At 39.3% G+C, this 23,365-nt stretch overlaps 1 protein-coding gene across 2 annotated transcripts in view; it reads right to left on the bottom strand.

Moving 5' to 3' along the window:
* Window positions 1–23,365, bottom strand: part of Dennd4c (DENN domain containing 4C) — a 103,344-nt gene that overhangs the window by 57,425 nt on the left and 22,554 nt on the right. For both annotated transcript variants that reach the window (XM_021649767.2, XM_021649768.2), the window contains exons 3-9: window positions 16,110–16,362; window positions 13,759–13,828; window positions 11,686–11,855; window positions 5,814–6,052; window positions 3,497–3,563; window positions 2,460–2,518; window positions 919–1,063 (exon numbers count right to left, since the gene is read on the bottom strand). In XM_021649767.2, the coding sequence (XP_021505442.1) occupies window positions 919–1,063; window positions 2,460–2,518; window positions 3,497–3,563; window positions 5,814–6,052; window positions 11,686–11,855; window positions 13,759–13,828; window positions 16,110–16,362 (1,003 nt within the window). The remainder of the gene's footprint in view (window positions 1–918; window positions 1,064–2,459; window positions 2,519–3,496; window positions 3,564–5,813; window positions 6,053–11,685; window positions 11,856–13,758; window positions 13,829–16,109; window positions 16,363–23,365) is intronic.

Raw genomic sequence — 23,365 nt, 5'->3', positions numbered from 1 at the left:
AAATCAACTAGAGTTTCTTTGGTGTTTTGTTCTGCTTTATTGTTTGTTTGTTTTGTTGTGTTTTGTTTTTTGAGACACAGTTTCTCTGTGTAGCTCTGTAGACCAGGCTGGCCTTCAACTCAGAAATCTGGCTGCCTCTACCTCTCCAGCGCCGGGATTAAAGGCGTGCACCACTACTACTTCCGGCTGTATATTTTATTTTTTGAGGCAGGATATATGTGTCTTTCTGCCTTAGCCTCCCAAGTGCTGTGATACTATGTAGCAACTTTCTTCAAATTGAAAGAACCCCTCCTTGGGAAAGCAGACTCAGGTCTGGGAAACCTGACTCAGATTCCTAAAACCCCTGTCCTAGGTCATAGGAGCAGTAAACAACCGCACCAACTCGGAGTGCGGAGGAGCCGGACTGAGACGCCTGCGAGTCCTGCAGAGACGGCCAGGGTCCCACTCCCGTGAGCCATCACTTAGCCCTCAGGGGGCATGACTATGACGCCGCTACATTTGAGCTGTCCCTGCTCCTCTGAGGAATTTCTCATCTATACTCGTGGGAGTAAGCCCAAAAAACTAACTGGTGTTCTAATTTGGATTTAGGTAGATCTCTTACTTCAACTCTCCTTGATCTCCTATTAGGATGAAAAGACCTTGGTTTGTGTGTCTCCAGGAAATGTGGGACTACGGTAAATACCACCAGGCTTCACTTACAAGTTTTACTGGTATTTTCTCTCTGGAGAACACTGAAATATGAAACATCAGAAACTGACTTTTTTTTCACACAAACAAAAATACTTTTGTTTTTGCCATACATCCAAATTACATTCCTAGTAAACCAATTACGCTGGAATTTGAAAAGCTGTTTTCTTTGAAGAAGAGCACAAATCCTCTAGTAGTAACTCTGTTCTAAAAGCCCAAGTCTACACTTACCGCTACAACGGCTTCGGCTACCCCAGTCAGGACAGCTGGCCTCAGAGAATGCAGCAGAATTTTACTCTCAAGTAAAACCAGCAGCAGCAGGGTCGCGCAGTTCTCAGGGCCCAGATTCATCAGCAAGGTACTGAAGTTGGCTCCACTAGAGAACAGAAAAAGAAAACGTTGTGAACTACTTTGCTAAAACTTACCGAGATCTACTTACTAAACAGGTTAAGAATCTAATGTTAATTTCAGTTCATAACTTAGCAATGAGAAATAGAATAGTCATTTAATGAGATAGTATATAGTGTGATTCAAATGTACATTAGTAAGAAAGATTTTTCTGAAACCCAACATTTGAGTTCAACGGAACAGAGGTAGGGTGTGATGGGACTGGGAGACAGCATATGTAAAAGCTCTGAAGCAGAAAAAAGCTAATGTCATAATCCAAGAATTACAAAATAAGGGAGCACGTGAAAATAACAAGAGATTAGGCTAATGAGAAAAGACTCAATTATACTTATATTCATAAGAGAATGCATCGGCTGCACACAGGTAAAGAACTGAAGGTCTTAGAGTAAAAGGATCAATTAAGAGGCTACTAATGAAATAATCCTGACAATATCCTGGATTAGTGATGCAGAAGAAAAGAAGCAAAGAGGTATTAGGAGATTAACATCAGCTCACTGTGAACATTTACTTAACACTGAGTATGGGAAGGAGGGATGAGAGGAAAGTACTTCTGTATTGGATATTATAATTATGGATTTTGTAGAATGTGTATACATGTACCTGTGTGCACACAGTATGTGAGCATGCACGCGGCGGTCAGAAGAGAGCCTCAGGTGTTGCTCCTGGGCACCTTCCATCTTTTGTTTGCAAGAGTCTATCCTTGGCCTAAAACTTAACCAAGTGACTACCTGGCTGGCCAGGGACATGGGCATTGTCATGTCACCACTGAAGAATCTTCTGTATCAATTTGTGTAAACACTGCTCCCCAATTATCTCTGGTTAATAAATACACTATGTAAAAATAGAAAGATAGATAGATAGATAGATAGACAGACAGACAGGCAGACTTATGAGCCAATGACTGGGCAGATGAGAGAATAGGCAGGACTTTTGTTCCCAGTCCGGGGTCTCAGGTAGAGAGAAAAGGGAAGAAGGAAGGACAAATCACCATGAGAATGAAGAGTTCACCATGAGGACAGAGTTACAGCAAAAGGCCAAGGCAAGACTGAGATGGCTAATAAAGACATGTGGCTGAAAGGTAGCCAGACTAGCATAAATGGCTTAGAATAGCTAAATATCTGCCCAGTTATAGAGCTTAAAGCTTGTTGAATAAACCTAACAGATCTCTGAGTCATTTGGGTGTTACAGCAAGTGTTAGAAAAGGCCTCAACTAATACATAATTCAACAAAATACAGCATTTTAAATACTACCAAACAGGATGAGGGTATGGCTTATAAGGCCCAACATACATAAGGTCCTGGGTTCTAGCCATAAAAAAACCAAAGAAACAAAAAAAGCAAGCAAACAAGCAAAGTATCATTACCTCAATGGTAAAGGAGTAGAAACTGGTTGTGATAATATCAATGCATCGTGGACTGACAGCTTAAACAAATGAAAAGAAAAATTAGCCAAACCAACTTTACAGACCCAATTTTTAGATCAAGGGAAAAACAGAAAATTGCTTAATAAGCAGAAAGGTGGGTATATAATTTTAAGCACAGCACAATGAGATGTAAATAACAACTGTAATTACTCAGACACTTTCTTATTAGTTCTTCTTAAATTGTTGACTGAATTTTGACCCAGTTATTAGGTTAAATGCAATTACTTAAAACTTTGGAATAATTTTTTATAAGAACTTCAAATTTGTTCACTCAAGAGACTGGTTAAAGCATGGTAGTTGTCTCATACAAATTAATACTTGCTGAACTAAAATACATTCAAGACCAATAGTGTCTAACTTAATTCTGCTATAAAGTGTAGATAACATCTCAGAAGAAATATTAAATAGACTAGTGCTACTCAGTGTCAGTTTGCAAACTGTTATGATTCAGGAAGAGACAGTAAATAAATAAAAAGATAAATATTTAGCAACTTTCCTAACAGCCTATTTCATTCCTATAGCTAAGCAGTCAGTCTGTGGAATTCTGTCTGTACTGATTCCAAACAGTGTCATGAACTGTGCACCTACCTAGGCCTATCACTAAACCTGTCACTACCTAGGCCTGAAAAAGAAGCAAGTTCTTTAGCACAGTCTGGAAGCACTGTTATAAACTGTTTTAATTTAGATTTTAAATACTCAGCATTTAAATGTTCAACTACTAAATATTATTAGTTATTATTCTCTGAAACTAAGAACATGACCATAACATAATTCTGATGTTTACATTAAATATAGCTATCTGTGCAAAGGCCAAGCATGAGCCAATGAAAAAAACACCATGAATCATAAGCTATATTTCCCCCAGTTCTATTCACCTGGAGTCTAAAAACCGATTGGAATGAATGTTCAATAAAGCTACTAAATAATGAAATAGTTAGAACTTCAAGCATACATACTGCTTCATCTCAAATCATTACCTGTACGAGTATTCTTGGTCTTTGTGGTGAAGGAAAAGGGATGTTTTGCATAAAATGTGAAATGTGCCTAGAAAAGATTGTGAAGTGAACACCATAGTTACTTTTCTTAAATGTGTCTTAGAGTTTAGCAAACCTTTCATTCCACTATATACCACCCTAATAGAAAAACCATTTCTTTAAAACTGAGAACAAACTTTAAAACTTTAAAACTGAGAACAAACTTTTGCCAAGCATAGTGGTAGATTCTTGTAATTCTGGTACTTAAACAGTTGAAGCAGGAAGACAACTTCAAGTTGAAAACCAGCCTGAGCTACATAGTGAGTTCTAGGCCAGCCTGAACTACAGAGTGAGACCTTGTCTAATAAAACAAAACAAAAACTACTACTTCCATCCGGAAAACAATAACATAAAAATAGCTCTCATAAAATGAAGAAGCTAATTTGGGGACTTGAGAGAATACTCAACAGCTAAGAAAGGCTACACCCTTGAAGAAAGCTGAGTTCTGTTCATAGCCACGTGCTGGCTTACCACCACCTGTAACTCTAGCTACGGGGGACCCATGCCCTCTTCTGGCCTCCATGGGCAACCACATACACGTGACACACACATGTATGCACATACACACTCACAAATAGAAATATTTTTTAAGAGCTATTTTGCCAGGCAGTGGTGCCATATGCCTTTAATCCCAGCACTCAGGAGGCAGAGGCAGGCAGATCTCCAAGGTTAAGGCCAGCCTGGTGAATTCCAGGACAATCAGGGCCATATAGAGAAACCCTGTCTTGAAACACACACACACACACAAATATTTTTTTTGCCCTGCTGATCAGTGTCAATATAAGAAAGTATAAATAACAAAAAATTTAAGCCTAGATTTACTACTTGAACCACCTAAATGCTATTTCTCTACTTAAATGTTTTTCTCTCCAGAGTTTTATCCTCTTGGGAGAGATAGAATTCACTTTAACAAAAGAACAAACGATCACATTACTGATCTAAATCTATTGTACAAACCACAGAATCTCAATTGTCCACAAGCTTCTAACTTATTACTAATATTAAATTTTACCTCAATTTAATTAATCTGACAACCAAAAGTTAAATATAAAACTATAAATTACTAACTTGCATTCTGAGAATAAAGTGGAAATCATTATTTTATACCAAAATTTGAGATTGTGATGACTTTGCACAAAGTTCTTAACCTTCTTGCTTTGTTATTAAAGTCTATCATATAAAATGATAAACAAAAGCCTTGTCCCATTAGAAGTCAAAATGGTTATAAATGACAGTTTGGCCCAGAGAGATGGCTTTGTGGGTAGAGGTGTCTACTGCCAAGCCTGACAACCTGAGTTTGATCCCCCAAAGCCCACAGAGTGGAAGAGAGAATTAGTGCTCACAAGTTATCCTCTGACCTCTACCTGTGTGCCTTGGTGGTATATTCACATGTCTGTACAGAGACATAAAATGCACACATGCAGTTTTTATTTTTTTTCATTCATTTCATTCATCTATTTTAGGAGTATGAATGTTTTGTTCATATATATATCTGTACACAACATGTGGTCAGAAGAGGGTGTTGGATATTCTGGAACTAAAGTTACATGTAGCTCTTAGCTGTCATGAGGGTGCTGGAAATCCTAACCCAAGTCTTCTGTAAGAACAAGTGCTTTTTTACCTACTGAGCCATCCCTCCAGCCTTAATAATAAATGACCCCTACGAACCTATAAAGTCCCTGAACACAGAAACTAAGAGGCTTAGGAGTCTGCAGCCAATCTGGGCTACAAGGGCAGCCCTGTCTGGAAACACATACACACACACACATGCATATATACACAAAGACTTCATGGATCCACATCTATTTTCCTTCCTTACAAAACATTTCCACAACAAAAAAGAAGTATGAAGCATTCTGCCTTGTGCTAAAAACAAAGTCACACAATTAACATCAGTTACTTTACCTTTCTAACGTCCCTATTAGAGATGCACATTCAGTATACTTAGATCCTATACTGGCCACTTACACAAAGCACACCTATACACTCATTGTCTTTATTTTTGAAGAATGAATAGGAAGAACAACACACACATCTATGCAAGTTAATTCCTCTCCTGAATTCTCAAAACAATCATAAGACCGTGTTTACCAAGAAGCCAGTTTCTAGTTCAGAATCAATAATTCAGGCGGAAAAAAAAAAGTTAAAATAGGGTGACTATGATTCTCCTTCTCTTTCAATTCTGCTAAGTTACATAAGCAATGAAATGAGCATTACATATCTTATTTCCACAGACATGACTCCTCATCATTATACATACTTTTCAATGGGAAGAGGATGTGGTCCAGACACAGAAACTTTGTAGATAAACATAAGAAATTTCTTAAAAGCTTCAAAAAAGGGCCAGTGTGAAAGCAAACAAATGCACTTGTTTGAATTGACAGGTTTGGAGATCACTTTTCTCTCCACAGGGGTCAACAGGCCCAGCTGTGTAAGTTGTTTCTCTGTTAGAAGTTCTCGAGAGTAAGGTTCATAAAACTGGATAGCAGCTCCATATACCTACAGTCAAAGAATTGTTGCAAGATTTGAGACTGTATTTGAAAATTCATCTTTTACTACACATTTCCACTTTTTATATTTCATGCTGGAGATTAAACATCAAACCCCAAGCATTTTAGGCAAACAGTCTACCAGATCTACATGGCCAATTCTCTTTTCCTCTTTAAACAAATATTTTCTTGAACTACTACCAAACAGATAAATGAAATAAAATATCTCATCCCAAACTCAACCAGATTTTGAAACAAATCCATCTAGATTTCCCACATGTTGTGATTAAATATTTTAAGCAACTATCTTCTATAAAGTGAGAGACAGACAGACAGACAGACAGAGATGAAAAGAAGAGAAAAAATAAAAAAGAAAGAAAGAAAAAGAAAAGCCAGGCAGTGGTAACCAGGCACATGACTCTAACCCCAGCACTTACAATGTACAGGCAGGCACGTCTCTGAGTTTGAGACCAGCCTGGTCTACAGAATGAGTTCCAGGACAGTCAAAGCTAAACAGGTTTTGAGAAAACCTGTCCACCCACCCCCCAACACACACACACACACACACACACACACACACAGGAAAAAAAAAGAAGAAGAAGAAAAGAAGAAAGAGCAACCTTTTATGCAAGGGGCAGCTTAGCAGACAAAGCATTTAAACCTTGCAAACCTGACAACCTGAGTCTCAATTGCCAGATTCATAACAGGAGAGAACTGACTCCTGAAAGTTGTTCTCCGACCTCTGTAAGCATGTGCAATACATATGTTCCTACATTCACACATGCATTTTAAAAATGGGGAACAACACATCTTTTTTTTAATTGTCACTTTTAACCACTCAGTGTATTTTTTACATAACACCTAAAGAAAGTACTCAAATGACCTCACTCAACTTGTACTTGCTTGCATGCCAAATTTTAGAACATGGAATATACAGAAACATAAAATTAATCATTTTTTGTATGTATATACATACATGTGAAGGTACATGTGCCAAGGCCCATATATCAGCCCTCACTTTCCATCTTGACACAGGGTCGCTGTTGTTTGCCACAATATATGCCCAGCTAACTGGGCTAACAAGAGCCTGGGATTCTCCTGTCTTGCCCCTCATCTTGCCACTGGAACGCTGGGGTTAATGATATGTGCTATGATATCTGACTTCACATGGACTCTAGAGATTCAAACTTAGGTCCTCATACCTGCATGACAAGTATTTTAAGCACTGAGCAATCTCCTATGTCCTCATGATTTTCTTTTTTCTCTTGAGATAAGGTATATAACCCTGGCTGGTCTGAAACTCCCTATGTAGATCAGGCTGTCCTTGAACTCACAGAGATTCACCTGTTTCTACCACTCGAGTATTTAAAGGCATGTGCCATCTACCTCTGGACATATTAACTACTGTTCAGAATACAACTCAGTGCCATTAATCTTCACAATCATATGTAACCATTATGCTCTCCCCTTTCAAAACCTTTTTCAATCACTAAAGAGAAGTTCTGTACCTCCCCAACAAGAACTTCCCATTTCTCCCACCCCTAATCTAAGTTACTGGTAGTTTGTATTTTACTTTCTGTCTCAATGAAATTGCCTCCTCTAGAGTTACCACTATGATTAGAATCAGTGCTTACTCTTTTTGTGTCTTTTACTAAGCATGATTTCAAAGTTCATCCACGTCACAGCATGTATTTGAATTTTATCTTTTTTAAGGCTGAGTAATAGTCTATAGTATATACACACAAAATCCTGCTTTCCTTTCACTCTTCAGTGGACACCTGGGCTATCTAATAATACTGTAAGAATCCTGGCATCAAAGTCCTTTCTGAGTCTCTGGGTACAGTCCTCAGAATGGAACTACTTCAAGAAATTAATTTTTTCCTTTTTAAGGAGCTGCCAGTCTGTTGTCCACAGAAGCAGGATTCAAGGGTTCTACTTTCTCTATATCCTCAGCAATACTGAATTTCTGATTTTTGCTGTTACAACAGCCATCCTAATAGATGTGAAATGCTACTTTATACTAACTCTGCTTCTCCAAACTACATGAAGCGGAGTACTTCTTACAAGCTTACTGGCCATTTATGTATCTTTGGAGAAATGTCTATTTTAAGTCTGTGTGGTGCTTTGAATAAGAATGGCCCTATAGGCTTACAGATTTGCATGCTTAGTCATCAGGAAGTAGTACTACCAGAGAAAAGTTAGGAGGTGTGGCCTTTTTGGAGAAAGTATGTCACTAGCAGTAACACACTTTGAAGTTTCAATAGCCCAAACTAGGCTCAGTGTCACTCTCTCTTTCTACATCCTATGCATCAGGATACTTCTCCAGCAGCTACTTCTCCAGCAGCAGGTCTGCCTGCATGCCTCATGCTTCCCACCATGATGACAATGGGCAACCTCTGAAACTGTATGCCAGCCCCAGTGAAATCTTCTCTTATGAGAGCTGCTTTGGTCAAGGTGTCTCTTTAGAGCAACACAACAGTGACTAACTCTCTGATGACGAATCTTGGTTATCAACTTGACATAACTGAGAAAAGGTTTGAAACCCCAACTGAAGAACTACCTCTACCACACTGGCCTGTTCTGGAGGAGGAGACAGTAAACCATTTTCCTCCGTGGTTTCTCCCGCTTCAGTTTCTGCCCTGATTCCCTCAATGATAGCCTATGACTTGGAAGTCTAAGACAAAATAAATCCCTTCCCAAGTTACTTCTGGTCATGGTGTTTATCATAGCAACAGAAAACAAATTAAAACAAAGTCCTTTGGTCCATTTTTCAACTGGGATAGTCAAGACTTTGTTGTTAGTATATTTATATACTTCAGGTATTAACACTTATGAGCTAGGGGTATAAACAGTGCATTTTGCTTACCATGCAAAGGTCCCTGAGTTCAATCCCCATCAGAAAAAAAAAAAAAAACTTTTTGCTTGTTTGTTTTTGCTTTTCAAAACAGGTTTCTCTGTGCAGCTCTGGCTGTTCTGTAACTCAATCTGTAGACCAGGCTGGCCCTGAACTCAGACATCTACCTGCCTCTGCCTCCTGAGTGTTGGGATCAAAGGTGTGTGTCACCACTGCCCAGCTCAAAATAAAAACCTTTTAAGACACATATTTTGCAAACATTTTCTCCCTTCTTTTCAGTCGTGGTTTCTTTATCTCTCAACTTGTCGGGATTTTGTTGTTGTTTTGTTTTGAGAGAGTCTCACGGAGCCCTGGCTGGCTTCAAACTTAAGAGGTTTCCAAATGCTAGGACCAGAGGTGTGTACCACTCATACGTTCCTTGATGGATGAAAGTTCTTCATTTTGGTAAAATCTAATTTAGTCATTTCTCTTCTCTTTTGAACTTTTGGTGTCATATTAGCAAATTCAATGTCATGCATGAAGACTTTTCTCAATGGTTTCTTGTAAAATATTTCTTTGCAATTTTATTATTCGAGAGAGGGACTATGAGTGTGTGCGCGCAATGCATGGAGTGAATGTGGAGATCAGAAGAGCAATCTGTGGAGCCAGTTCTCGCCTTCTAACTGTATGTGGCCCAGGGGTCAAAGTCAAGTTCCCAGGCTTGTAAGGCAGGTGCCTTGACTTGCTGAGCTGTCTGGCTATTCCTCTAAGAGATTTACACATTTCAATCCTTACTCTGAGTTTAGTGTGTGGTTGGTTGCTTATGCAGTAATGGTAACACAGCCCAAGCTTATGGACAGCAAGCTCTGGATACTGCAGCACAACTGATTTTTAATGGTCAGTCACACCTAAACTCTTTATTCCCCTTTTCTCTCTATTTGTCTGAAGGTATGGGTCCCTGTGTGGCCTGAATTATCTGGTATTCCTCAGCCTCCCAGTGAAGCACCTATGGCAGGCTAAAAGCCTTCTTCTATGTTAGGCAACTACTTCACCTCAATCCACTATAACAATTCTAAATCAAGATTACCAATAATGACACAGCTTAATTCTTTTTTTTCTCTATATAACAAAAGTAGAGCTGACAGTACTATCTTCAAGATCTTTATTTCTTTGGTATGGCTTGAGACTAAACCCTTCTCTTTATTCTGCTAACTTCTTTCTTTCCCATACTAGAGTCACTTCTGCTCATCATTTAAATACTGCCATTTCTCAAGTTTCTCATCTAATTCTGTTGGAAAATGTTCATTCTTTAACGGTTTGAGCTCTAACCATCTCACTGACAGAACACTAATCTTTATTTTTATTTGACCTTGTCCCATAACTCAGTTCCTATTTCCAGATGATTTGGCAGCATCTCTACCTGGACAGACATCAAAAGCCATACTGTCGAAAGTGAATAGCCGGGAGGATGGTCAGTGAGTTAAAGCACTTGCCACATAAGCGTGAGGAACTGAGCTCAGATCCCCGGTACCCAAGCAAGTGCTAGGCACTAAAAATGTAGTCTTCAGTCTCTGCTAGTCTACTCTTTTGGAATCCATTTAGTGAACCTTCTAACTCTGTACTATATGTTTGTGTTTTTTTTTTGTTTGTTTGTTTGTTTAAAGAGAGGGTCTCACTGTGTAGAACTGGCCGGCATGAAATTGCTATGCAGACCAGACTGGCCTCAAACTCAGAGATTTGCTAGCCTCCCAAGTGCTAGAATTAAAGGTATGTACCACCATGCCCAGACATCTCTGCTATATTTTTGAATTTCATGTTTTACCCTTTTCTGTGCTGCATTTTAGAAAGCCTACCTTCCTCCCTCATTAACTCTCCTTTTGGGTATTGATGTTACAGATGCCACTTATTGAAGGCTGGCATGGTAGAACATGCCTGCAATTTAACACAAGAGGCTGAGGCAAGAAGATTCATGTAAATGAGGTGAGCTTGGGCTCCACAGTGAGACACTGTCTCAAAACACCAAATCAGAGTCACTGAATTTTAATTATATTAATTTTTAAAATTTTAATTTTAAAGCTCATATTTCTAATTTCTAGTCATCTGTTTTTTTTTCTGTCTATTCATTTTTTTGTTTGTTTTGAGAAAGATCTCTCTATGTAGCTCTGCCTAGTCTGGAAATCACTAGGTAGACTGGCCTGCCTTGAACTCACAGATCTCTCCATGCTTGTTTCTCTGCCTCCTAATTGCTAGGACAAATGGCATGTGCCACCAGATAAATCACGTATTTAATTCATAATGGCTTTATATTTTCATTCAGTCATTTGAATGCCTTGACGCTCTCATCCAGTTGTTTTACATGATCCTGATTCTTCCCACAGTACTTAGGTCTTTAAACTATTACCGTAACCTCATTTTGAGACCTGTGTTTGGGGGAAGGAGGTGTCACTCTCAAAACACTTTGATATATAAGATTCAGGGATAACAACATATTATGTAATTGCAGTTTCCATGTTGACTTTTTAAAAATTTTATAAACTTTATTATTTTAAAAACTTGCAAATAAATAAAAGAACAACACATACTAAAGCTAACCCTACCCAAAGTCTGCCAATTCTAACTGTACAGAAGCTCTCTGAGTTGTACAGACTCTGGTCTCATGACTTTTGATTTCTTACATTGGGAGTTATAGTATAAATGTAAATGTCTTTTACATTTATGATAATCCTAACGTTCAAATAAAAATATACTAACCATTTTACAACAAGAAAATATGAGCAAAGCAGGTTTAATCAACAAGGCACAAAATATACCTTTTCAGCTGAAGAACCTGTCAGGACAAATGTTGAGAAAACAGGAAGTGGATATTTGGTTTGAGGATCCCAGCATTCAATAGTGGCTCCCATAGGAAGGCAGAAGAGAGGCACAGATTCTGAGAGTGGGAAAGACTCATAGTCTTCTTCTGGATATCGAAAAATCAACCCTTTCAGAGAAAAGATAACATTTCTTTAAAAAAAAATCACTTTTACATAAGTTATTCATGATACATACTGAACACATTTTAATATCAAATTTCTTGCAAATACTTGTGTTAAATTTTAAGATTAATTTTTTGCTATAACAGAAATTAAGATAAGACAATCTATCCTTTACATGCTATTCTGGAACTTATAGTTACAAAATTAAAATATATTAAGAACACTAATATTGTAGGATAACCAGGACTCTGTTACATGAAGAAACCCTGTCTCCAAACTGTCCCCCCAAAACAGAAAGAAAAGAATACTAATAAAGACTGAATTCAGCCAATTTGATCACCAATCAATGTTTTTATAACCTAAATATGTCAACACCTTGTGAAGAAGGGAAAATTTACTAATTAGGTCAGTCTTTGAAAGAAAAAAAAAAAAGTCCAGAGAAGGGATAGATACTATTTTTAAAATGCAAGGCTGCCTTTAATCCCAACACTTGAGAGGCACAAGCAGGTGGATCTCTGAGTTTGAGGCCAGCCTGGTCTACAGAATGAGTCCTAGGACAGCCAAGACTACACAGAAAATCCCATCACAAAAATAAAAAACAAAACAAAAACAAAAAAACAAGCAAGGCAAGAGAAGTGATCCCAGCCCTTACAGACGTGTTGAAAAAAGCACTGTAAAAGGCATTCAGCACAAGCCCAAGATGAAGTGCAGTGTGTGAGATCCAGGAAGAAGGAGCAGGGAGCAGCACTGGGAACACTAACAGAATCTCTTTAGAACAGGGAGCTGCACACCATCAATTAGCCTCCAACATCACCAATACACAGCCCACTTCCAAGGTAAAACCTTGAAATAAGTAAGATTTTAGGTAAGTAGGATTTTAGTCAAGTTCAGTCTTCAAAATTCTATTCTAAAATATGTCTCATAAGAAGTATCTAAAATTCAGATTCTACAGACTTTGCAGCCTTCCTGTAAATGCTTTAGCACTGGCCTTGATACTGTCTCCCTTTCAAAAGAAAAAAAAAGGCTTCAAGACATCATTTATTACAGAAACAATATAGCAATATCATATTTTAGAATGACTCTGCATTTCCTATTAGTTGTTGCTTTTGGTTTCATACAAAGTAAATGGTTTAATTCATTAGTATGAAAGGTTTTCTGAGGATAATTGAGAATTTTCAGATATTTATTTGCCTAATTCCCTGAAATAAAATTTCATCTCAAAAACACATAAGCAGAAAGTACTTGTCATTGCTTCTTTCCACAAAGAAGCATTCCAGTAACTGCTGTTTACAACTGGAGCATACCTGTATTTTCAGATTTATCCCACCATAGCAGTGAGACGAGGAAGTCACATTTAAATCTTTACAGCCCTTGACACTTTAGTGTGCAGTTACAATGTGGCGATAGATTTCCCAAAAACTTCATGGCAGAAAGTTTCTCAGGCCCTCCTCTCCTCCATATAGCTGACTCTTTGCAACAAGAAAGAAAGGAAGCACCTTTCATAGCAAGTAACGTGGTTTCAAATCAGACACACAAAGATAAGAGAAGGAAATATAAGAAGTAAAGATGCAGTTTGATACTTTTATGAGTGCCCAAATACAAAGATCCGAGAGAAGCAATTTCTATGGAATTATTAAATCTATTAGTATAGATCAAAAGCTTGGATGTTTACAGCTTATGTTTCCTTGGACAAAAGTGTAAATTTAACAACATACAGAGGGTGGTATTAGTAAAACTTACAGCATATATTTAAGAACACTTCAGCCTTTACAATTCTAAAATTATAGACAATTAACAAATAAATCAATTTTAAAAAGTACATAAGGGCACATATTTCATCTCTTTTAGCCAGCCCAATGTTAGCATTCACCAGTATGTCCAACAGGAACAGATCTTCAATTCACTTACCAGCCTTATATGCTATTGCATTTGAAGCAGGCACAGACTTCTTGTAACACAGAAACACATTGGAACCCCACTGTAAAAGATAAAGTGAGTTTTCAAACAATAAACAAAGGTGAAAAGGCGGAACTGATGATTCTGAATGTCATCTAGAGATTTTCATTCTTTATCCAGACAAGTCATTCAAGCGGTAGCCAGGAGTGGTAACATCTGCCTATAATTCAGAGTGCAAAAGCAGAGAGTAGTGAATCTGAGGCCACCCTGGGTTACAAAGACCTTGTCTTTAAAAACAAACAAAAAGTGCTGGGGCCAAGCAAAAGAGGTGCATGCCTTTAGTCCCAGCACACAGGAGGCAGAGGCATAGATCTCTGTTGAGTATGAGGCCAATCTGGTCTACAGGACAATCAGGGTGACACAAAAAAGACCCTGCCTGGGGGGGTGGGGGGGAGAGCTGGGAGTCTTAGTTAATAGTGCCTTCCCAGTATGTTTAAAACCCTGAGTTTGATCCCCAGTGCCACATAAAACTGGGTTTGGTGGTGTATACCTGTTATCTTGGCACTGGGTTGTGGAGAGGAGGCCAGGGGTTCAAAGTCTTCCTTACCTACATAGCAATTTCCAGACAAGCCTGGGACAGGATACATGAGACCCTATCTCAACAACAACCATAATAAATATTCTTAAATTAAAACCTATGTTTATAAGGGTAGGAATGTAGCTCCATGGTAGTGTTTAATTCCAGCACCCAAAAGAAAATCAAAACACTGTTTATTAAACAAGCTATATGGAATAAAGTAAAAATATGGCTGACAATCTTAAATGAAGAGAAAGAAGTTGGTTTGGTTTTTTTTGTTGTTGTTTTTGGTTTGGTTTGGTTTGGTTTGGTTTTGGGTTGTGTCGGGTTTTTTTCTTAAAGACAGTCTCAGAAAGTTCAGCGTTGATGAGACCAGTGGGCTGATGACTCAATGGGCACTGGTGTGCACTGTCAAGGCTGACAATCTGAGTTCACTGTTCGCGATCTACATGTTGGAAAGAGACTCAACTCCCCAAAGCGAACTTCTGTCTTCCAAATATGAAGACACAATATGTAATTGGCCACACACACACACACACACACACACTACAATGTAATTTTAAAAGCTTAGAGTCTGTAATCGTTCAGAGATTACTAGTGCTTGAAAGAAGCCACATAGAGAGGAACAGACACTAGAGCCCAATGTAGGAAAGACTGGGCTCCCTGGGAGATTATGGGCTAATCACCTCTACTAATAGTTACGTATGTATGCATATCTTCATGATAAATCTGACCCAATGATGAGCGTTCATCTTAGCTACTATAAATTAAATGTGTATGTCCAATTCCCTCCTTCAGAACTCTGTGAGCTTATTTAAGGTGGGTCTTACTCTGTAGCCCAGATCAGCCTGGGAACGCCCTATTCCACTAAGGTTGGCTTTGAACCCCTGACTCTTCTGATTGTACCCGAGTACAGGGATTATAGTCTTGTCTGAGTTTGACTAGCCCTGTCAAAAGGTAAGCATGTAAAGCCACAATATTTAAAATAAACGAATATAAAGAGAGTTCCCACCCAATCTATCTGCAACTGTCCTTAAAGCTAAACCAAAAGTTGGGCTGGAGAGATGGCTCGGTGGTTAAGAGCACTGTCTGCTCTTCCAGAGGTCCTGAGTTTAATTCCCAGCAACCACACGGTGACTCACAACCATCTGTAACATGATCTGATGCCCTCTCCTGGTACCCAGGTGCACATGCAGATAGAGCACTCATATACATAAAAACAAATAAATATTTAAAAAAAAACAAGTTAATAAATCTCTATATTGATAGACAATATTAAGATAAACACAGACATACAAAAAAATCCCAAGCTTAAATTACATTTTTCCTGTGTGTTATGAGAATACTAAGAATCATGATTTCTGCACATTAGAAAGGTATGGATAAGGCTGAAATGATGGCTCAGAGGTTAAGAACACTGGCTGTTCTTCCAAAGGTCCTGAGTTCAATTCCCAGCAACCACATGGTGGCTCCCAAACATCTATAGTGAGATCTGGTGCCTTCTTCTGGTATGCAGTCAGAACACTGTATAAATAATAAATAAATGTTTAAAAAAGAAAAAAGAAAGACATGGATAGTACTCCATGATAAAGAAGCTGGTCTAGCATGCACAAGGCCCTGGCTTGATCCCCAGCTCCACAAGTCTTTTTAAATTAAAAAGGGCGGAGGGGGGGTAAAAATATAAACTAGAATTACAAAATATGAAGATTAAACTATCTACCCAATATTAAATCTTTTTGGCTTATTTCTAAACAAAAGTTTGAAGAGGAAGCAACTTTGTTCTTACCATGCCACAGTTTAAATTTTTATCGACTTTGCAGAAAGTATGAGGAGGGGCTTCTCCTTTACTGGTTATAATGACACAGATATCAGTGACAGCCAAGGAACTCTGGGACCGGACTGGAGGAGCCCTTCGATAGGTGATGAAGATTCTTTGAGAAGTCCCGGAAGTATTGTTGACATTGGCACAGCGACCATAGGGCGTGGCTTGAATCACTTCACATCCTGAAATAAGCCTTTCTTTACCTTCATAAAGTACTCTGCATGGCAGGGAGGAAAGGAGAGAAAGGAATTTCGGATTAATGCTGTTTTCTTCTTGAAATGAGCAAACAAAACTTTAGTCATTCCTGCTGCTCTCCAAACTTTAACCAGAAACCAAAACTAAAATTATTACTTTAGAAATTATAAATCTCTGGATTATTTTTTAAAAGCTAAAACATGATTTAAGAAGCAAAAACTGGATTGAGCAATTCAACTTTTTATGACAAGAACCGTAAGAAACAGGAATACTACAGATATCCTAAGGCCAGGCTCGAAAAATTCTATGGAGCATTCAGATGGTTTCAGAAAAACATCCTTCCCAATTTCCTTTCTAACTTTTATCTTTAAAATTCCTTAAACCAGGCAAGATGGCACTCACCTTTAATCCCAGCATTCAGGGAGGCAGAAGCAGGTGGAGTGCTTTGAGTTCAAGGCTAGCCTGAACTACAAAGTGAGTCCATAACAGCCAAGGCTACACAGCAAAACCTTGTCCCAAAAAACCCAAAATAAATAAATAGTTAGATGATGGACGGATGGATGAATGAATAAACAACAATAAAAAAAAAAATAAAATCCTTAGACCAAATAAGTCCCACTTACTAGGGAGGCAGAGGCAGGAGGAACTCTGTTAGTTAGTTCAAGGTCAGCCTGGTCTATATAGCAAGTCCCAGGCTAGACAGGGAAAAAATGCAAACAACAAACCATCCATTCAACAAAGGATAGTAACAAGTTAAATGAGCCAAGTTTATCCCAATTGAGGCACAAAACTAACAGAAGTCCAAGGCCTGCCCTGGATACACAGGGAATTCGAGTTCAGCCTGACTTACAAAGTGAAATCCTGTCTCAAAAAACCCAAACACTCTGACTTGAGAAGTGGCTCAGTGTGGGTAAGGGCACTTACTGCCAAGCCCCACCTCAGCTCTGATCTCTGAGAACCACATGGCAGAAACAGAGAAACAATTCTCGTAGGCTGAATCCATGTACATACATACATACACACACACACACACACACACACACACACACACTTTTTTAAATGTAATTTTTAAAAGAGTAGACAAAATGTGAAAAAATCTGTAAGCCACATAAGATGACACTTTTTAAATGGACACACAATAGGAAATGGTAGCACACATTTGTAGTCCTGGCATTTATGGGGCTGAGGCCACCTGGGTACAGAATTAAACTGTTTCAGGAAAATAAAGGGGGCCAGGTGTGGTGGTACACACCTTTAATCCCAGCAATAAAAGGACAGAGACAAGTAGATCTCTACGTATGAGCTCCCGGCCAGTCAGAGCTGTACAGTGAGAGCCTGTCTTAAAAAAGTAAGTAAGTGGGGCTGGAAAGATGGCTCAGTGGTTACAAGCACTGCTGCTCTTCCAGGAGACCCAGACTGGATTCCCAGCATCCCCATGCTGGATCACTGTAATTCATCTGTAATTCTAGTTCTGGGGGATCTGATGTCTTCTTCTGGCCTCCAAGGGCACCAATCACATACACAGAGCACATACATGACACAAAGCACACCCCCACACATTAAATAAATAACAAATATTTTTAAAGATAAAAAATAAATAAGTAAAAATTAAAAAAAAAAAAAACACGTAAAAGAACACAAAGCTAGATGAAGGCTATGTGAGAGCCTGGTGACCCCTGCAGTTTCTGTGTAAAGTTTAGAGCATTTTAAACTAAACTGTTTTTTTGCCAGGACTTAATGCAGCTGAGCAGCACTGAAAGCTCAGGAGTAGAAAACAAGTAAGTACTATTTTTAAAAGATGCTTGGGAAGAAATGTCCCTATTTTTTAAGAGTAGGCAAAGAATACGAACAGACATTCAAAGAAGACATACAAATGGCCAAAAACATGGGGAAGCTGTTGAGTATGTCAGATGACACAAGCACAAGTCAAAACCATGAGCTATTACTTTACATTTAGGGTGAAAAAAAATCATCAAAAAGATAAGGTGTGGTGGCATACCTGGAGGAAGGGGCAGGCAGTTCTTTGTGAACTTGAGGCCAGCCTAATCTACATAGTAAGTTCCAGGACCACCAGAAATAGAGAAAGTCTGTCTCAAAAACAAAACAAAAAAGATCATCCTGAGTGAAGTAACCCAGAAGCAGAAAGACACATATGGTATATACTCACATATAAGTGGATATTAGCCAGATAATATAGGATGAACATACTAAAATCTATAGTCCAAAAGAAGCTGAACAACAAGAAGGACCCTAGGGAAGATGCTTAATCCTCATTTAGAAGAGCAAATATATAGACATCAGAAGTAGGAGAAGACAAGTAACAGGACAGGAACCTTCCACAGAGGATGTCTGAAAAGACTCTACCCCTCAGGGTATTGAAGGAGACACTGAGACTCCTAGCCAAACTCTGGGCAGAGTGCTGGAAACATTATGGAAGAAGAGGGAAATAGAAAGACCTGGAGGTGACAAAAACTCCACGAGAACAAAGGAGCCAAAAAACCTGGGCCCAGGAGTCCTGCAGAGACTGATACCCCAACCAATGACCTTGCATGGAGAGGACCTAGACCCCCTGTACAGAGGAAGCCCATAGGCTGCTCAGTTTCCAAGTGGGTTCCCTAGTAAAGGATACAAAGGCTGTGTCTGACATGAACTCAGATGCCAGCTCTTTGATCACTTCTCCCTGGTGAGGGTGGTGCAGCCTTGCCAGGCCACAGAGGAAGGTGATGCAGCCAACCTTGATGAGACCTGATAGGCTAGGGTCAGACAGAAGGGGAGGAGGACCTCCCCTATCAGTAGACTAGGGAAAGGGCATGGGGGGAAAAGGAGGAGGGTGGGTGAGACTGGGAGGAGTCAAGGAGGGGGCTACAGTGGGGATATAAAGTGAAAAAATGAAAATTAATTGATTAATTAAAATGTTTTAATTTTTATTTTCTGTGTATGGGTGTTTTGCCTGCATGTATGTGTGTGTATATGCATCACATGCATGCAGTACCCACAGACACCAGAAGAGGACATCAGATCCCCTAGGACTGGAGTTACAATTACACAGACTAAAGCAATTCATAACTAACAGTGCATAAAACGCTAACGTAAAAAAAATACCTAAGAATTAAGAAAACCAGTAAATGAAGATACCTGATAAAACAGGATCAGATGAAAGGGGAGGAGGACCTCCCCTATCAATGGACTTGGAAAGGGGCAGAGAGGAGATGAGGGAGGGAGGGTGGGATTGGGAGGGAATGAGGGAGCGGGATACAGCTGGGATACAGAATTAATAAACTGTAACTAATATTAAAAAAATAAAAAGAAAACAGGTAAATAATATTTCTTTAAAATGCACAAATATTGCTAGGCGTGGTAGTGCACACCTGTAATCCCAGCACTCTGGGAGGCAGAGGCAGGTGGATCTCTGTGAGTTTGAGGACAGCCTGGTCTACAAAGTGAGTCCAGGACAGCCAAGGCTACACAAAGATACCCTGTCTCTAAAAACAAAAAAGTAAAATAAAATATATAAATCTTATTAACACAGTATAACAGCATGTAAACTTCTAAGAAGAAAAAAGGAAAACTAGCACATAGGTCTCATTGTAGACTCAAAAATACAGTCTTAACTCTCCAACTAAAATATGAAGACTGTCTGAATGGATTAAAAATAATGTTCAACTGTTTGCTGCATGCTAGATACTCAAAAACACACAGATGGAAAGTGAAATGATATACTCCAAGAAAAGAGAATTTGAAAACAACTAGAATCAGTCATCACCTATACTCCTATCTGACAAAGCAGACTTCAAGCCAAAATTAGAAGATCAAGTTTTAGGTACTATCAGAAGGAACCATCTCCCAAGACGTAGCAATTACAAAGCCAGGAGCCAGAGAGAGAGCACAGCAGCTAAGAGTGCTTCCTGCACAATCCTTAGGACTAGAATTCATATCCCAGGACCAAGGTAGGAAGCTGGCATCCCTCACACAGCTGTAACAGCAGCTCAGAGGTAGGCAGAAACAGGAGGATCACCAGGACTTCCCAGCCTCCAGTCAAGAGAGAAAACACAAGTTCCAGGTTCAGGGACAGACTCTGGTTCTCAGAGAAAAAAAAAAGAAGTGTTCTCTTCTGGCCCCCGTGCATGCCACATTACAGACTCTTCTGGCCTCCATAATATAGACAGGAGCACACAAGTATCCAACAAACCAGTTAGAATTGTACACACACACATAAATAGAAGAACAAATGAATAAATAAATGAAATCACAAACAAACTGTACTGAACAGAAAAGGACAGATAAGTCCAGAAACAATAATAGAGAGGTACAGCAATAATGTACTCTCATCAATAGATACATCAAATCAACAGCCTTCAGATTTAAACTATACCATAAATCAAATTAAAAAAAAAATCCCAACAGCTGTATACTATTCACCTCAGTATCCCATGAAAACTTTGCAAAACTAGATCAGTTTATTCCACACAGCAAATGAGTGTGTGTGTATGTATGTGTGTGTCTGAGACAGAGTCAATCTATTATGTAACTCCAGCTGTCCTGTAACTCACCATGTAGACCAGGCTGGACTCAAACTCAAAGAGATCCACCTGCCTCTGCTTCCCAAGTGCTGGGATAAAAGGCATGCCACTGCCACATCTAATTTTTTTAAGCGAGTCTTAACAATACAAAAATTGAAATAATTTCTTGTATCTCATCAGACTATACTAGAAAAAAAGTGAGAAATTAATACCAATCAATAGCCTGGCAGTAATCCCAGCACTGAGTAGGCCAAAGCAGGAGGATCTGGTCAAAGCCAGCCTAGGCAACATAGCAAGTTCGAGACAAGCCTGAGCTACATAGTGAGGCCCTGTCTCAAAAGAACTGGGGATAGGGCTGGAGAGATGGCTCAGAGGTTAAGAGCACTGGCTATTCTTTGAAAGGTCCTGAGTTCAATTCCCAGCAACTACATGGTGGCTCAGAACACTCTATAGTGAGATCTGGTGCCCTCTTCTGCTCTTCTGGTAGGAAGGCACACATGCAGACAGAACAATGTATACATTATAAAATAAATCTTAAAAAAAACCAAAACAAACAAACAAACAAAAAAACACAGGGGCTATGTATGTAGCTCAGTACTACATGAGCCCAGCATGTAGACTTCTTTGGATTTAACCTCCAGCACCCCATCCCACACATATCCCCCAAAAAGAAATTTTAAAAAAAGTGAAATCAATAGTAATATAAACTACAGAGAGATCATACAATGTATTTTGAACATTTGGAATGATTACTGCGCGACTAAAGAATCAGGGAAGCAAACCAAAAAAACTCCTAGATCCAAGTGAAAACACGGGCTGGGAGTGTAGCTCAGGGACACTGGTACAACATTTGTATGTATGAAGCCATCAGTTTGCCATAAACCTGGTGTGGTGGCCGAAGTTTGTAATTCCAGCACTGGGAAAGTAAAGGCAAGAAAAAGGATCAGAAGTTCAAAGTCATCTTTCCCTACAAAGCCAATCTGAAACTGGCCAGGGATACATGACACTCAGTCTCAAAAAAAGAAAATAAAAACACCCCCGACTGCAAAGACGAGCGGCTCATACCTGTGATCCCAGACTCGAGAGGCTGAGGCAGGTGGACTGCCATGAGGTGGAGATCAGCGTGTAAAGGGTTCCAGGTCAGCCTAGACTACAGTGGCAGCGGGCGTAGGGCAGTACACACACGGGCAGTTCTAAAAGGAAGGGACGGTCATGTGTTGGGTACAATGTGTGAGAGTGTATCTGTATGCTCAACTGCTGACGGCTGAGCCAGCAGAGAGCCAAGTGCTAGCCACATCTTGGTACTGTTATTTCTACGGCCCATCACCAGTCTAATATTTGCTAACATTTGTCCTTCCTCACCTGCTGGGCAGAAAGTGGAGGGTGGAACTCCCAGGAGAGGGACTTAGGGGAGAAAGAGGGACTCTGGGAGAAGAAAGCAAAAGGCGAGAGATTTGCCAGCAGGACACAGAGAGATGAATGAACAAATGTGAACAGGAACAGAGAGGTAGAGCTGGCCACATGGCAAGACACAGTGCCAGGCTTAGTCGAGTTAAGCTAGAAAGCTGGCTGGGAATCTGCCCAGCTAAAACGCCTAAGCTTTAAAATATTAAAAAGCCCCTCTGTCATTATTCATCCAAAAGTCCCACTATAGTTCTGGGTTATATATTAAAAAACCAGGGGCCAGCAACATGGCTTACTAAGAAAAGCACTTTCAAAAAAAAAAGAAAGAAAAGAAAAGCACTTTCTACCATGGCTAACGACCTGAGTTTGATCCCCAGAGCCCGCAAGAGGGAAGGAGAGAATTGATTACCTCAAACTGTTTTCTGACCTCCATATGCACACCCTGCTATGTGTTCAACCACACACACACACACACAGATACACAACACTAAATTAATAGACAAATGTAATTAAAATAAAAAATAGAAGTCAAAGAGTTCTCAAATAAAAGGTACACCAAGGACTCAGAAAAGCAAGTACAAGAAAAATATGGCAGTGTACACCTGTAATCAAGCACTTAATGACAGAAGCAGACCTGCCATTTCAAGGCCAGCCTGGGCCAAACAGTGAGTTTCACAACCCAAGCTACATAAAATTGATTGAATCCCTGGAAACCACGGTGAAAGGAAAGGATTAACTCCGGAACGTTGTCCGACCCACACACACAAGATCACTGCAGCACATGAACAAGTACTAGCATATACATAAGCAAACACATGTATACACACTTACAAAAGTAACAAACAAACAAAAAGGCCATTAATCCCAGAATTCTGTGAAGGTAGGCAGATCTCTGTGAATTCAAGGCCAGCCTGGCCTACAGAGTGAGTTCCAGGACAGCCAGGGCTACACAGAGAAACCCTGTCTGTAAAAAAACAAACAAACAACAAATCAAACCAAATCAAAACCATGAACAACTTGATTTCATTACAGGAATGCAAGAATGGTTCAATATATGCAAATCAATAAATATAATGTAGGACATAAATAATGCACAAGATC

This window comes from Meriones unguiculatus, chromosome 12 (assembly GCF_030254825.1).
Source record: "Meriones unguiculatus strain TT.TT164.6M chromosome 12, Bangor_MerUng_6.1, whole genome shotgun sequence".
Lineage (NCBI taxonomy): Eukaryota > Metazoa > Chordata > Mammalia > Rodentia > Muridae > Meriones > Meriones unguiculatus.
Note: the sequence above shows the minus strand (reverse complement) of the source record. Positions and strands in the feature narration are given on the sequence as shown.